Source organism: Macrotis lagotis, chromosome 1 (genome assembly GCF_037893015.1).
Source record: "Macrotis lagotis isolate mMagLag1 chromosome 1, bilby.v1.9.chrom.fasta, whole genome shotgun sequence".
Lineage (NCBI taxonomy): Eukaryota > Metazoa > Chordata > Mammalia > Peramelemorphia > Peramelidae > Macrotis > Macrotis lagotis.
The window spans coordinates 403,951,331-403,967,598 of record NC_133658.1 but is presented as its reverse complement, the minus strand read 5'-3'; the positions used below and the strand labels follow the sequence as shown (position 1 = coordinate 403,967,598).

The window sequence follows — 16,268 nt, the reverse complement described above, 5'->3', positions numbered from 1 at the left end:
AGAGGGAGAAATTTTTTTTATTATATCCAGATCTCAAAGATGACTTGGTGAAAGATTACATGCAAAATTCAAAAGTTAGAAATGACAGTTGTTTCAGTTCATTCTGAGGTTCTCATGGCCAATTTGTATGCACAATCAGTTTAGTGATGTCCTTGAAGCCAAGGATGATTATACCCAAATCAGTCTGCAGTTTAATGAACCAGATAGATGATGGAATCACCAATATCTGCCCTTAATCCATTTTCAGTGAGGTGAATTTTCTTGCTTATAAGATCCACATGAAATACAGCATGGTCAGAAATGGGGGTCTTCTCCACATGTTCTTTTCCCAGGACAGGAACACGACGAGGTCCCAACACAGGATCATCAAATCTCATCAGTTTTACCTTGGAAAGGTCTATAGTGGAATAGATTACAAATGTGAGTGTAATCCTGACAAATCTACCATGGAGCATCACATTCTCTTGTTAAAACCTATTCAAGCAAAAAATCCCCCCAGTTAGATATATTATATTATTAAAGTAATCCTAATTTCAGAAAACAAAAATCTAATAGGGTACCAAATCAAATGATTATCAGCTTTCACCAGATAAAAGCTGACCAATAAATCTATGTAACACTGACATCTCCTGGAACAATAAATACAGAGGAAAAGAAATAAAGGTCTATGAAAACTTTAAGAACCACATTCAAAACAGTCTCTCAAATCATTTTTCATGTGTTTGCATTAACCATTTTTTAGTACTGTGAAACATCTCTTTCTTTTTTTGCTTTCCTGAATGTAGCAGCAGGCTAGGAGAAGTGTAGAACTATTATTCTCAATGTGCTTTTGGGGAGGAAAATATTACTACATAGGAGAATAGCATTACCGTACTCTTGTTTTGCTCAAAGATCAATAGCAAGAAAGGAAGGAGGAGAAACAGGAAAAGGGAGCAGCTTTAACAATTTTAAGCCTTTGGAAAAGTTCCAGAGTTCTCTGCTTGAGGATTTCTTGATTCATTCTTTCTCAACCTGATAAGATGAATTCTGGCAAGCAAAGCACTTGTCCTTTGAATAAATTTATATTCCATCAAGTTCTGCCAACAACCTAGCTCAAATCTAAGTCACTTATTATTCTAGCAATGTTAAGGCTTCCCAACACAAAACTGTTTCATTTTATATGGTTTAGGAGCCCATAATATGTGGCTATAAAGGCTGAGGCTTTGGTTTTATACCTCATTCTACCTGCCACCCTGTGAGTTTAACAGTCTCCAAAAAGTACAGATGCTCTTTGAATTGCTACCACCCCTTTCTCTACCATCACCCTGGGAGATCCATGTTTTCCACATGCTACTTTGACAGTTTAAGAGGTCTGACAGATAGAAGCAATTATGAATTCAACTGCAGGTTATGCCAGAAGTGCAAGCCAACCAGATACAAGGTTTATAGTTCAAGAAGCAAGGGACTAAGGATAGTAAACTAAAATTTGGATCTGGGGCACATAGGGTAATCATCAGTAACCAGTGATGCCCAAGCTAAAACACAACTGAAAGACTAACTGAGATTCTCTGGGGAAATCATGGATTCAATTCATCAAAAGAATATTAATCCAACAAACTAAAAAGGGTAATAAGAAGCAGAAACAGCCTTCATATATGACCAGGATTTTATCTGGGAAAACGTAAAACTGAGTTTGAATAGTCACCAAAATTAAAGGTACATATCAGAAGGTAACAAAATACTGGTTAAGTCATGAGATATTTATATAAACCACCTCTCACCTCATATCTCACTACATCAGGAAATTCCAAACTAAACTACTTCCAAGTAATCAGACTTCTAAGGAACAAAACAAATTTGCTCTGAAGTTTGACTGCATCTTTCATAACCATTAAATCAATTTTTGTTGCTTTTTTGTGATGCTTCAATTTCTTTTGTCAGATTTCTTTTATCATTGAGGGAACTAAAATTTAAATCTGCAACTCTAAAACAATTAGGGCATTTGAAAAGGGAAAGAAAGGATGGTGTGATCTCCAAGGAAATAGATAATGTGATAATGTGATACAGAGCTTTTCACCTGTAAGTTACTGGTTCATATATTATCTAGAAAGAGCATTTTCATCAAGTGGCCTTTGTGGAATGAAATGGTAGCTTTAGTCCAGCTTCTCCTGGACCTGAATTATAAACAACCTCAATACAATTGGTACTAATAGACAAATTTGCCAACTATTATAAAAAGAGACAAAAATTGTGCTATCAAGTTTCAACTCTTTCATATCCCTTAGAGGCAATCATTCTCAAAAAAAAAAAATCAAAGCAGCATAAAAGAAATTTCTTCAAGAGCTATCTGTTTGGTGTCCAGAGGGCATCAATCTCATGTTTCCAATAACATCTCTACCTACTGTCCTAAATTTTATCATCATTAAATAGAAATTAAATACTTTTTGAAAATGCTACCATGGAAAATGCACCTTCTTTCTTTCTTTGCAGAGGTGGGGGGACTACAGGTTTGAAATAGCAGACGTATTGTCAGATAGCTGATGCAGTGGTTAGTTTTGCTGAACTTTTTTTCCTCTTTTTTATTATAAAGGAACTTAGTAATGAAGTGAAAAGGTTGCAAATAAAATAAAAACCAAAACTATCAAGAAAAATGTAAAAAGAAAAAAACGTGTTGTCCATAACTAACCAGATATAGAAGACAAAAACTGCCTTAAAAGCTCTGGAAAGGGAATTACCAAAGGGAAGTACAATTCTGGAATACCTTGTCAGGTCATTATCCAAGTACTTTAAGGGAAATGCTGGCACTAATATTCCATTTTGAAGTTGGGTCTTTTTGGACCAGATTTAGAATTTCACTGGAGTATTAGCCTCTCAACACCATTACAGAGAACTGGCTCCATAATCTTTGTCTTAAAGAGTTGTTTGACACTGAGAGGGTTCAGTATGATCTGCCCACAGCTGGTCACAAAGCCACTATATGTAAGAAGCAAGAAATCAAAGCATACTTTCTTTATTTGAAGGTCTGCCTTCTATTCACCATATCACCATGTCTCTCTAATTCTATATAACATTGATTTAAAAACCTTTACCAGAACAGGAATACTTGTTATTTGTCTTTACAAGTAATAAATCTATAACAAGGTTACAGAAGCACAGAGATGGTCTAGCTGCCTCATTTCTTAAAGTAAGAAGCTGAGATTCACAAGGTGGAAGAAACTGTCCACTACCACATATTTACATAGTGACAGAGCCAAATTGAACTTAGCTCCCTTAACTCCCAGGTAAGTCATTTTCCCCTAATATTGTTCTGCCCTCCTAAATCAATCACAGCTGCTTCTTTTCCTAAGGTTTCCTCAAAATGCATCAAACTTTTAGTTTACCACTAAAATAAATGTCAACTCTATATTTCAAAGCAGTGGCTCAAAAAAAAGGAGGAGCAGTGGCTCACCCTTGATTCCTCTGTCCATCTTCATTAACCGCCTGATTAATGAATCTCTGTTGTCTCCTTGCCTGACTTCAATTTTTGTTGAGAAATGACCATTGGATGGCTGAGGATTTACCAAAAATACTGATACACCAGGCTATTAAGAAAAAGAAGAAAATAATTTATTTTTTAAAATGAAATACAGAATGGTGAAAAGTAGTTCATGTAGTTCATATATTAAAATTAAGTTTGACCCCAATGATGAGATATAAGAAGATATCTCTCCCTATTACTTTGCAAGAATGAGAAACCAGGGGTGTCAAATCCTTTATATGATATCAGACTTGTTAAAAGAATATTTATTAGGTTTGCAGAACTTTTTGTCTTCCTTTCTTCCTTTTCATCAAAAGGAATAGCACAGGGAGAATAAGTAAAGAAATACAATATAAATCATAGATGACTAAAATTGAAAGATATCCATAAATTTATTTTTTAATATTAAAATATATAATTTACTTCATAGTACATTGAAGTAATCAATATAGCAGATACTTTTAAATAGACTACAAATGGCCTAAAATAAACAGTGATCTTTTAAAAACCATTGTATTAGTAGCACTAGATCTTAAACTATTTTACAAAGTAGTAAACATCAAAATTATTTGGTAATAGTTAAAAAATAGATCAATAAATTACATAAAATTGTTATTTTCTTTTTCTATCATTTTTTTCTAATCATGATAAACGTGAGGTGGAATCTTACAGTAGCTTTAATTTTTTTCTGTAATTATTAATTTGGAGCCTTAAATTACATAAATTTAGGTATGAAGAAAATTAGATACATTAAAAAAAATACCAAATCAGTGTGGTAGCCTCATATTTGATAAACCCAAAGATTCCTCCTGGGGTAAGGATTCACCATTCCACAAAAACTACAAAGAGGTCTTTAATTTTAGACCAATACCTGTCACCAGTCATATACCAGAATATGTTCCAAATGCATACATGACTTACAAAGAAAAAGACACATAAAAAACAAATTAGAGTATCAAGAAAAAAATTTCCTTTTCAATCTGTGGATAATGGATAAGTTTATGAACAAACAAGAGACATAGAGGATCACAGAAATTCAAATGGACAATTTTATTACTTAAAATTAAAGTTTTTGGACAATGCAATTAAAATGAACAGGGAGACAGTTAACTAGAAAAAAACATTTTTGCAAAGTTTCTAGAAATATAAGGAACTTATTCAAGTTTACAGCAAAAGTTATTTCCTAAATGATAAATGGTCAAAGGATAACAAAATGTTTTTCAAAAGTGTATCCAAGTTATCAACAACTAAATGAAATAAGGCGCCAAATAACTAATAATTACAGAAATAAAAATTAAAGCAACTATAAGATTCCACCTCACATTAATCATGATTAGCAAAGATGAGAGAGAAAAAGAAAAATAACAATTATTGTAGGGATTTGAGGGAAAAGCACACTAAATACAGAACTGGTGAAGCTGTGAATTGATCATTCTGAAAAGCATTTGGGAACTATACTCAAAAATTGTGCACATCCTTTGAGCAATACCACCACTGGCCCTATATCCCAAAGATATCAAAGAAAGAGAAAAAAAGATCCATATATACAAAGATATTTATAAGCAGGACTTTCTGAAGTGGTAAAGAACTGACAACTACAGAAAGGGTACCTATTAATTGGGCAACGACTAAATAAATAATGGCATATGGATGTAATGAAATATTTTGTCATGAAAAACGATGAAAGGGATAGTTTCATAGAAACTTGTACGAAGTACTAAGGTAAACAATTTAGACAAAAGCAACACTAGAACCATAACCTCTACAAAGTCAAGATGAAGAACTCAGATCAACAACAGTGACCAACCCCGATTTCAGGAGAGATAATAAAATATGCTACCTGCCTCCTGCCAGAAAGCTGATAAACTCAAAATACAGAATATTTTTATAAGATATAGATTTTAGGACATGGCTAAAGGTGAATTTGTTCTGTTAAACTATGTAAGCTTATTAAAAGATTTTTTCCCCCAGTCAGGAAGAAGAGTTGGGAGATTGTTGATTGAAAAATAAAATAAACAAAAATCATTATAGGTTCATCAAAGATATGAAATAGTGATCAGTGCAATTAGGAGACTATAAATAGGATTCAGTGATTATTTCCTTCAATTCAAATACATGTGTAAATACTTTTTCAAAAAGCAAAGCACTTAAAAAGTTTTCCAATATAGCCAAAGAAATGGGGGGGGGGGGGGAACCCTTTAGCCAAGTACTTCATTTACTAAGAAAACTGGGAATACTTCACAAATCTTGATAATGGCAGCCCTCTAGATTCAGTTTGAATCTGGATAAGTTTTTTTAGGATTAACAGAAAAATGCAGTCCTCAAATGTCATTTCATTTCTTCAGCACAGACTGCCAGAGTTTGAACAAAATTCCTGTGACTGAGACCTAAAGAAATCTATCAATATGGGTTTACACAAGAGCTTTGATTAGCTGCCATACCCAAAATAATCTAAACAGCTGATGGTTTCAACTCTCAGAAAAACTTGCCCAAGCTTTTTATTTCAATTTTCACAATACTCTTGGAAAAAAACATTTTTTTTTTTAGGTTTTTGCAAGGCAAATGGGGTTAAGTGGCTTGCCCAAGGTCACACAGCTAGGTAATTATTAAGTGTCTGAGACCGGATTTGAACCCAGGTACTCCTGACTCCAAGGCTGGTGCTTTATCCACTACGCCACCTAGCCGCCCCGAAAAACCATTTTCTAAAGATTACTTTTCAGTTTAAAAAATGTTAACACAAAAAATATTAACCATAATCCATACATTATGTAAATAAGGTGAATAGAAGCTATCATTATAGGAAATCAAACAGTTATCTGGAAGTCAGAAGGCCTGGGCAGTTCTAGTCTAATTTCTATCATTAAGAAATTAACTAGATAATCTCAACCAAGTCATTCCTCCTCCCTGGACCTCAGCCTTCTCTTAAATAAAAGGAAAAGACTTCACTAAGATGATCATCAAGGTCCAGCCCCACTCAAGCAGGCCATAATTCCAAAAGATCATTAATACCACTTACTTCTGTTCTAAAAACAGTGAGGGGCTTCCCAGGACAGCAATCTTCTCTGATTCTATCATCCGCTTCATAAGCAAATTTTACATCAATATGATCTAACTAAAGAGTAAGAAAAAGAAAGAAGTGAATATTATAGATAATGAACATCAATTATATCTCCAGTTCATTTTATCAAGGAACAAAAGAACCTCTATTTAATATGAAATGGTGTGTACATTTTTAATCTATTCATGCAAATGCTATCAAATCTAGTATCAATCATTTCATTCAGCTGAGATAGTTTACCATTTTACATAAGGAAAACTGAAACCTACCCACCAAACAGAAGGTAAAAGGTGATGTAAAATAATTTTTGATCACCAAAAGAGAGCACTAGAGACAAAATATAGGAATATGGCAGTCAATTACTAAGTTGGTTGGATGTTATATACAAATTTTCCTTTAGGGTACTATTTAGTTTAATATAGCACCTTTCCTTTGGATGGCACCTCATTCGACATATTAGAAGTTTATTGAATGAGATCAGATGTCTTGGCAGTCTTATTTGGCTCCTGACTTCGGGCTGCTCCCCTTTTTAATATGACCACATATATATAAAAACACACACATATAACAGCTAAAGATATTAAATAAATATTCGGCAAAAGGTCTGAGCATAGAAGATGAAGCTGACAAAATAATGCTTACTAGAAATAGAGAAAATAGTATTGTATTGCCTTCTTCTTCCCAGAAACCAAACTCTTTTTTTAATGTCAATATTTTACCAATAATGTCATATGTCCTCAAACATGTAATTCAAGAGTTTCCAAATAACTGCATATGAATATCAATTCCCACTAGAATTTTGATTATGAGCAAGCTGAAGCATATTAATCAATGAGGAACTTTAAAAACATGGGAGTAACTTAAAAATATGGGAGTAAATATCTTCAGAAATTTGTTTTATAGGAAAAGAAGATGGGCTAATTTCATGATAAGGACAAGGGAAAACTGGTAGCTATCTAAAGCATTTACCTTCATATTCACAATGTTAAGAGAAAGTAAGGAAGTCCCCCTGCATATGAAGTGGTCTGTACATAGTGACTTAGAAACAGAGGACTGTGGCTGCCTTTCTAACCTTCTAAGTTTTTCCTCAGGCAATCTTACCTCAAGGGAATTGGTTAGGTAGACTATGTTCTCCATAAGCACTCCCTGCTCATCAAATTCTAGTTGCAAATCCAGAACTTGAGGGCCTGTTTTCTCCAAATTTTCCTAACAAATTAAAAAAAATTTAAAAACAAATTTAAAAAAAAGTATGTTAAAAACATCCTGAAAGTTACACCTGACAGTCATTCTCTTAGATAATAAACCTAGAAATGAACATTCAATCCAAACATTCAATGATAAGCTTCATTCATGGCTTTACTTCTCTAGGTCTGCAATTTTATGAAATTATTGGTTCACAATAATCAAGATAGATGAAGCAAAATTAACAGGAGAAAAGTTGGGAGACAAAGGGCTTTCAAATCTGCAGAGTAAAAAGGGTTCTCACTATTTAGATTGATTACATGTTCAAACCTAGAATATCTGCTTAGATAATTTCTGGACAGTCTAACCAACAGTTATCCCTTCATGATTCCTATCACATAAGGGTACTAAGTGTGCAGCATATACAGTTTCAATTACTTCATCTTACAAAGTCTACCTGGGATTAAGTATAGAAAAATCCAGACCTGAAAATGAATTGCTACTCACTGATTCAACTATATCAGAAACAGTTTAAGTTGTTTCCTTTATAAACATGAATGTTAAGAAAGTACCTCTTAAATATATATAAATTGAAGCCTGAGGCATCCAAAGGCCTTCTTGGGGAGACTGAGTAGGTCACCACTTGCACAACATTCATGTTGCCTCAGGGTTGACTTTTTGAATCTATAATATTATAAATATTATTCTATATTGAAAAATTATGATGCGTGTGTATGTGTATGATGAAGCAATGAGCTAAGAGCAACTAAGTCAAAGGGAAGTCAGCTGATACCTGTCAAATATAGGTCACATTTATATTCTGTGATTATTCTTGAAGTATGGAATTTTATGGTGACCTCAGAGGTACAGGTTTACATAATATACTTCAATTTAAGAGATAAAAGGACTTCCCACAATTGAGGGAGCCAAATCTGGGAGCTCTCATCCACTAGAGAGAATCTGTTTTGGGGTTTGACTAAATTAAGAAACAGTTCCATAGAAGGATCTGGAATTGTGACTATGAGGATACTTTACAATCAAAGTGATCACTGTGTATTTCACCCAAGCTATAAAGGGTATTTAAATGACCAAATATTTCATCAAATAATCTAAAAGACCATTTAAGCATCTCAGAGGGGATGATAAATTGTTGTACCAGTATTCACAATCAAGGTTGTTTTAATTTTTCTGGCAAAAGGTGTCTTTCTTATCATTATCATCATTATTAAAGATTAACAGTGGTGAAAATAATATTAATTATAATATAATGATAATATCTTATCTTCATATAATCTTTAATCCCTTCAAAGCATTTTGCTAGATGTTAACACCCTATTCAGTGGTAATACTATCTCTGTTTTACAGAAGAGGAAACTTGAGGTTGATTGATGATAAATTGGTGCTTATTTCTGCTGAGAATGTTCTTACCTGGTGGCCTTTCCCACCCTCCATCTTTACTGCTCTTCCTGTCATCACTTATATGATCATCTTGCTATATCTCTCCCATTGCTTACCTTAATCATGGCAACAAATGGCATCACTTTCTTCATGTATCTCTTCAATTCTGGTAAGTTGCCCAGTTCAATAGCAATTATCTTATTATCTGGCAATTTGCCTTTGTTAGCCTAAATCATAATAAGAAAGGAAAACAAAAAGTGAATTTTCATTTTTCATCAATACTATTTACCAATAATGCTTACTTAACCAGATACCCTAGGTTCTATACTAAAATATATGGTATTCAGAATGTTTGCAACATAAAGTTTAGCAACATTTTCATTTCTAATGTTTTTTCTTGTCAGAACTAATTTCAGAGTAGGGGGAGCTCCCTCTTCTAATGTAGATTGGCAGTCATTCTGCAGCAGACCATGTTTGAGTTACCTAGAACACTGAGAGGTTAGGACTTGCCCAGTCCCACCGAGTACATCAGAAGAAGGAAGATTATGTTTCTGAAGTATTCTAGGTTTACATTCTCCAGATACTGATTTCAACACAAAGTGTAAGAGAAGAGTAATCACTTTTAAAGCTCAACCCACAAGGCCATATCAAAAACAGTGGGGAGCCCAAGGAGGTCTCTTAGGGTTCAGTTGCCATCCCTAGTAGTCCTCTGAGAATTGTACAGAAATTTGTTCAGCACCAGCTAAATGACCTTTGGTCCCAAAATTAAATGTAGACTGAACTCTTGCAGAATCTGAGAGCACATACAGGAAACATCTCTTTTCTCAAAGTTCAGAAAGTTCATGCTCTCTAATATGAAGAAAAGGGCTAGAGGCAGGAGAGGAAAAACTCATATTGAAAGTGTAGAACTTTCCTATAACATTAATAGCAGTCTTTGAGTTGTTTCTTGACCCTAGCTAAGGGTCAGACGACAGTCCTACATTCTCCCACTTGAACCTTCCACGTTTGAGGCCTTTTCCACCTTGACAGGACTGGCAGAACTGTGTTCCATGCTGAGAGAACTTTCAAGAACACTGGGTCACTTCCATCCTATGGTGAGGCATCAGAATGGTAGAAAGCTACAACATCCCTGAAAATTCTCTAATTTCTTAAGTGTTTAAGTAAAAGCATTTCCATGTGCTCAAAGACTGAATGACATTTAAATCAGATTGACATGCATTTGGACAAGGACTTACTCCACTACATACAATTTTTTTGGTTTAGTTTTTGCAAGGCAAATGGGGTTAAGTGGCTTGCCCAAGGCCACACAGCTAGGCAATTATTAAGTGTCTGAGACTGGATTTGAACTCAGGTACTCCTGACTCCAGGGGGCCAGTGCTCTGTCCACTGTACCACCTAGCCACCCCCACTGCACATGTTAAAAATCTCTTTAAGATGATGAAAAGGGTAAAAACATCACTTGTACAAAAATGTTCATAGCAGTCCTGTTTGTGGTGGCAAAGAATTGGAAATCAAGTAAATATTCTTCAATTGGGGAATGGCTTAGCAAACTGTGGTATATGTATGTCATGGAACACTATTGTTCTATTAGAAACCAGGAGGGATGGGATTTCAGGGAAGCCTGGAGGGATTTGCATGAACTGATGCTGAGTGAGATGACCAGAACCAGAAAAACACTGTACACCCTAACAGCAACATAGGGGCGATGATCGACCTTGATAGACACACTCATTCCATCAGTGCAACAATCAGGGACAATTTGGGGCTCTCTACAATGGAGAATACCATCTGTATCCAGAGAAACAACTGTGGAGTTTGAACAAAAACCAAGGACTATTACCTTTAATTTAGGAAAAAAAAACCCTGATATCTTACTGTCTGATCTTGCTATCTCTTATACTTTATGTTTCTTCCTTAAGGATATGATTTCTCTCTCATCACACTCAATTTGGATCAATGTATACTATGGAAACAATGTAAAGACCGACAAATTGCCTTCTATGTGGGGGTGGGGGGAAGGAAGTAAGATCAGGGGAAAAATTGTAAAACTCAAAATAAATAAAATCTTTAATAAAAAAAGTAAAAAAAAATCTTTCAATTCTGAAGTAATTTTTGAAGTTTTTCCTCCAAAAGGTGGAATATTGACATTCTTTAAAATGACAATTAATCCTTGATTTTTATATATGTATAAGAGATGAACAAATGCACTGCAGAAGTACTGAAGTACACAAAAATCTTAAGTTCTGAAAAACTACACTTTAAACTATACATGTAAATTTAAGCAAAGATCCCTAATCCTTCATATCAACTAAAGCTCATAAGAAAAAAGAGTGGAAGAAGAGGGGGAAAAGATGGAGTTTCAAGTAATAGGGGAGATTTACTTTTTTCATTTTTACAAAACAGAAGAGGTGAATGGAATTATTTACCTGAAATTACACATAGAATAATATTAGCTAATGCTCTAGTTCTTTTTGACTCCAAATTTAAAAGATACTAAAAACCTATAATATTATTTGTTATTGAATTTGATACTGAAACTTTTGGAAGGGGTAAAAAGGGGTGGGAGAGATTCTTTTTCTTTGTCACCAAAAAAAAAAAGAGGAACAAGAATTTTGAAATTGTATCTTAAAATAATCAAACTAAAGTTGACAAAAAAGGAAAGTGACAAATATGCTGGAGGAGCTACAAGAAAAAAGGTACACTAATGAACTTTTAAGATAGAAGCAGCAAAACAGCTTATACAATTACAGCTCTGTAAAGAAAATCAACTTTGACAGACAAGGCTCCTCATCAGCTGGGAGGCACAATCAATAACACAATAAGTTCAAATCTGGCCTCAAGATACTTCCTAGCTGTGTGACCCTGGTCAAATCACCTAACTTTTGTCTGCTTGTTTCCTCATAGGTAAGATGGGGATAATAATAGCCCCTACCTCCCAGAGTTATTGTGAGGAAGAGGATCTGGCACAGAGTAGTTATTTAAGAACTACTTAACTACTTAACAACTAACCAGCCAAGATTTCAGAGGCTTTATGCAGAAACATATTACCCATTTTACTAAATTTACTGAAATACTACTGAATTCAGAGTACAAAATGAGACATATTTTTGGATACAATCAATGAGAAATTCTTTTGCTTGATTATGTAATTTTGCTTTAGGGGTTTTGTTTTTCTTTCTTTTCCAAGAAGAAGGAAGAGTTAGGAAGGAGAAAAAGTGAATTTGTTTATATCTGAAAAAATTAAATTGAAAAAATATACTCTAAAGACTGATTCAATAAAAATTAGTTAACAAGTAAAATGCTTTGTAAATCTTAAAAGATGTAGCTATAGTGGGGCAGGTAGGTGGTGCAATAGACAGCAAGCCAGTCTTGGAGCAAGAGGACTGAAGTTCAAATGTGGCCTCAGACACTTGTTACCTAGTTGTGTCACATTGAAAAAGTCACTTAACTCCATTGCTTTGCAAAAAACAAGCCACCCCCCCCCCCAAAAGATATAGCTATAGGTCTAGAGAGACTCCCAAATGTTCTTGTGATCATTTGTGCCTGTCTGGTAGAGCCTTCCAAACTCATACTGATGTGATCAGCCAGTCAGATTTATCTTGACCTCAACATAGTGATGTCATTTTAGATCTCTTCAAAAAGAACTAACCATCAAACAGATATATATGTATAATATACATATACAACTATACACACACACACAGTTAGATATAGTAGATGCTAGCTTTCATTACTAAATAATTTTATCTTTAGTGCAAGCTAACTTTTCAAATTAAGTTCTTTAGGATATTTATTAAAATCCAAATTTAGGATGGAGCTGACTATAATCAAATGAAGCCTAGCCCTAAGACAATTTTATTTGTATAGAATTAAAAGAACGATCCAATGTACAGTAACTTAGTACATAAGCTCTAGAAGGCTAGATGAAATATTCTGATCATATGAGATAGCATATGCCACTTTGAATGACTTTTTTTGTGAGTCCTTTTTGGGACAAATACCTTTCCACGGAGACACAACCTACTTTTTCTATCCTTAGAGTAGATTTAAGAGTCATAAATTTCAAAATCTGAGAAAGTGAAAAGTACCTTTGAGGCCTATTTAGAGAACAAAAGAAAAAAATGGTAGTTCTTCCCCAGGACAAATTTTATAGAGAACACAGCACATGCCTCCTCATTTTTCAGAAAGCTTGTCTGACTTAATTTAAATGTTTTACCCTAAAGTTTTGCTAATTAAACTTAAAAATCCATGGAAAGTATTGGAATGAAAACCTATAAACATTTGGAAAATTCAAGCTGAGAAGCCATTCTTCTTTGATCACTAGGTCATATTTTGGCAAGCTCTCCACCTTCCTAACAGAGCACCTCCTTTTAAAGTGCACCTTCGGCGGCCAGGTGGCACAGTGAATAGAGCACCAGCCCTGGAGTCAGGAGTACCTGAGTTCAAATCCAGCCTCAGACACTTAATAATTACCTAGCCGTGTGGCCTTGGGCAAGCCACTTAACCCCATTTGCCTTGCAAAAACCTAAAATAAAATAAAATAAAATAAAATAAAATAAAATAAAGTGCACCTGGATGTTTTTGTGTCTGCTACTGTTTCTATGAAGAAGACAAAAAGATATTTCATGCCACTTCCACCATATTTTGCTCCCACATTCTGATTAGAGAAAAAAGTTGCCAGTAATTTTTTTCCTGAGGAAAATCTAGTAGAGGCTTAAATATTAAGTTGCCTTTAAAATGTTAATGGAAAGTATTTGAAAGAACTGTCATATTTAATAGCTATTTACTTGACAGAGCCAAACACATTTTACAGACCTCCATTCCTGCAGGTAATTATGAAATTAAAAATTTCTTTATAATATACCCAAGACCAGAAGTTATAATCCTTCAAGCATAATAAGGTTTTAAGACTGTATGAATCTTCAAGGTTCTAGTCATAACAAAGATCTCAAAAGGAAATGCTCATTATTTCTCTTTCTTCATAGTTTTAACTAAGAACCCATGGAGGGGGAAAAAAATCCTTAATAATTACCCACAAAAAACGAATTCTTGTTTGAAAGTTTCTAAAGTGGGGACAGCTAGATGGCACAGTGGTCCTTGAGTCAAGAGGACCTGAGTTCAAATACAGGCTCAGACACTTAATAAGTGCCTAGCTGTGTGACCTTGGGCAAGTTACTTAACCCCACTGCCTTAACTAAATAAAAAAATGTAAAAAAACAAAAAAATAAAGTTTCTAAAGTCCTAAGTGCCACAATCTTTTAGACTGGCAAAATGGCATGGAATGAAGAGCTGCCAAAGTAAAGTCCATTCTCCAAGATGTGGATCAAAGAGGGTTTTTCAGACACAGACACACACACACCTTTCCCCAAATCCCAATAAGAGTAGAAATTTGATCACTAGGAGAACTAATGTGACAACAGAGAAATGAAGATATCAAAAAAAAAAATCACCTCAAAGTGATGACGTAGAACAGTCAGAGTTGTATGTTGCCAAGGTGGGTAATTCTTTGCTACATAAATGGTGCAATGAGAAGGCTTCTGTGGTGGCTGCTTATCAACTTTCTATACATAGGCAAGAAAAGAGGACATAGTCAATCACTTCTAGCATAATAAAAATGAAACACCCTATCCCCTTCCCTTTTACACTTAAGAGATTACACAGTATTGTTGGGGTTTTCTTTTACAATAAAGCTTTCCCAATATTTTTTTTCAAAATCACTCTTTCACCTTTCCTTTGGATGGCATCATATAGTTCTTAAGACGTAATCTCAGGTCATGAGCTACTTCCATAAGGTACTGTGAGGAACGTATCAAGACTTCATCAACGGGACCTGCTACTGGCCAGGCAGCTTTCATGATTGAGTCAGGCTTTTATTTAAAGAAAGAAAGTTCAGTGAAATTAGCTAGGACCTATCAACCAGAATCTCTCATAGTTTCACAGCAAGATTATCATCAGGAATATGACTTCAAATCTGATTTTGATTCAGAACAACACACTTCTTCAGACCCTAATCTAAAACACCCCAAAATCAAGCTGTGAAGTTAGTCTCTATGTTTCTAATTAACAGGCATTTTTTACAACTACATTAATGCCCACACACATATGCTCACTTTCAAAGAAAATTATATAATCTTAATTTGTCTAAATTTAATAACTATTACATAAAGTACACAAGACATTTATCATATTAATCCATCTAATTCTTAATGTATGATTGCTAGGAGTACAGAATAATTAGGACATTTTGTACTGTCCATGTACTGGAGAAATATATCAGAATACCTAGAAGGATCATGAAGAAATCATTAAACTAGATAATCATTCCATTAGCAATTACAGGAAAAATAACTAGAAAAAATATAACTAATCTTTATGAATGCTAATATATACTTGCATATACATTCTTATATATACCAGAAGGTTTTACAGAAAGCAAGAAATTTGTTTTATTAATCTGTAAGTGGTTCATAACAGTTAGTCACATATCTTAATGTGTCAAGAAAACTAAAGTTATAAAAATGTTTATTCCATAAATTTAAAATTTTACTACATGTTAACAGCATACTCTAAATGCATATTTTAAGTTATGAGAGTACCTTTCCCAGGAGTGTCCAGACATGTTCACATACATGTGGGCATATTGGAGCCAAGAGGAGCGTCTGAACCTCAATAAATTGGAACACCAGATCTCTGTGCATCCCTTCTATAGCTAATTCACGATACTTATCTTTTGCTGCCTGAAAGAAGTAAAATTTGCCATTGCATCTGTTAAATACATTTAAAATTAAGTCATACTTCTTTAAAAGATGGCAAAATGGTATTTTTGACATGAAATTTTAAATATTAAAAGTCCTCCCATATGGAATTATTAAATGAACTTTACTCATTTTTAAACCTATTAAGTAAATCATTATGAATCTATGTAAAAGGGATATGTCAATTTTACATTATTCTGACTCTGAAGGAAAATAATAAGATGCAAAATATCTAAATGTCAAGGCATAAAAGACAATGATACAATTTTAATAACTTATTAGGTACTACTACTAAATGTAGCATTGGAAAAATAAAAAAACACAGAACAAGATAAAAAGAAATAAATGATGTATTATTATGCTCAGCACTTGACCAATT

General features: G+C 34.0%; 1 protein-coding gene across 2 annotated transcripts in view; it reads right to left on the bottom strand.

Moving 5' to 3' along the window:
• Position 1: 1 nt before the first annotated feature.
• LARS1 (leucyl-tRNA synthetase 1) overlaps positions 2-16,268 on the bottom strand; it is a 55,180-nt gene continuing 38,913 nt past the window's right edge. For both annotated transcript variants that reach the window (XM_074212694.1, XM_074212695.1), the window contains 8 exons: positions 15,731-15,871; positions 14,861-15,001; positions 14,585-14,695; positions 9,251-9,361; positions 7,656-7,760; positions 6,513-6,608; positions 3,428-3,560; positions 2-397 (listed from right to left, as the gene is read on the bottom strand). In XM_074212694.1, the coding sequence (XP_074068795.1) occupies positions 192-397; positions 3,428-3,560; positions 6,513-6,608; positions 7,656-7,760; positions 9,251-9,361; positions 14,585-14,695; positions 14,861-15,001; positions 15,731-15,871 (1,044 nt within the window). In that variant the 3' untranslated portion in view covers positions 2-191. The remainder of the gene's footprint in view (positions 398-3,427; positions 3,561-6,512; positions 6,609-7,655; positions 7,761-9,250; positions 9,362-14,584; positions 14,696-14,860; positions 15,002-15,730; positions 15,872-16,268) is intronic.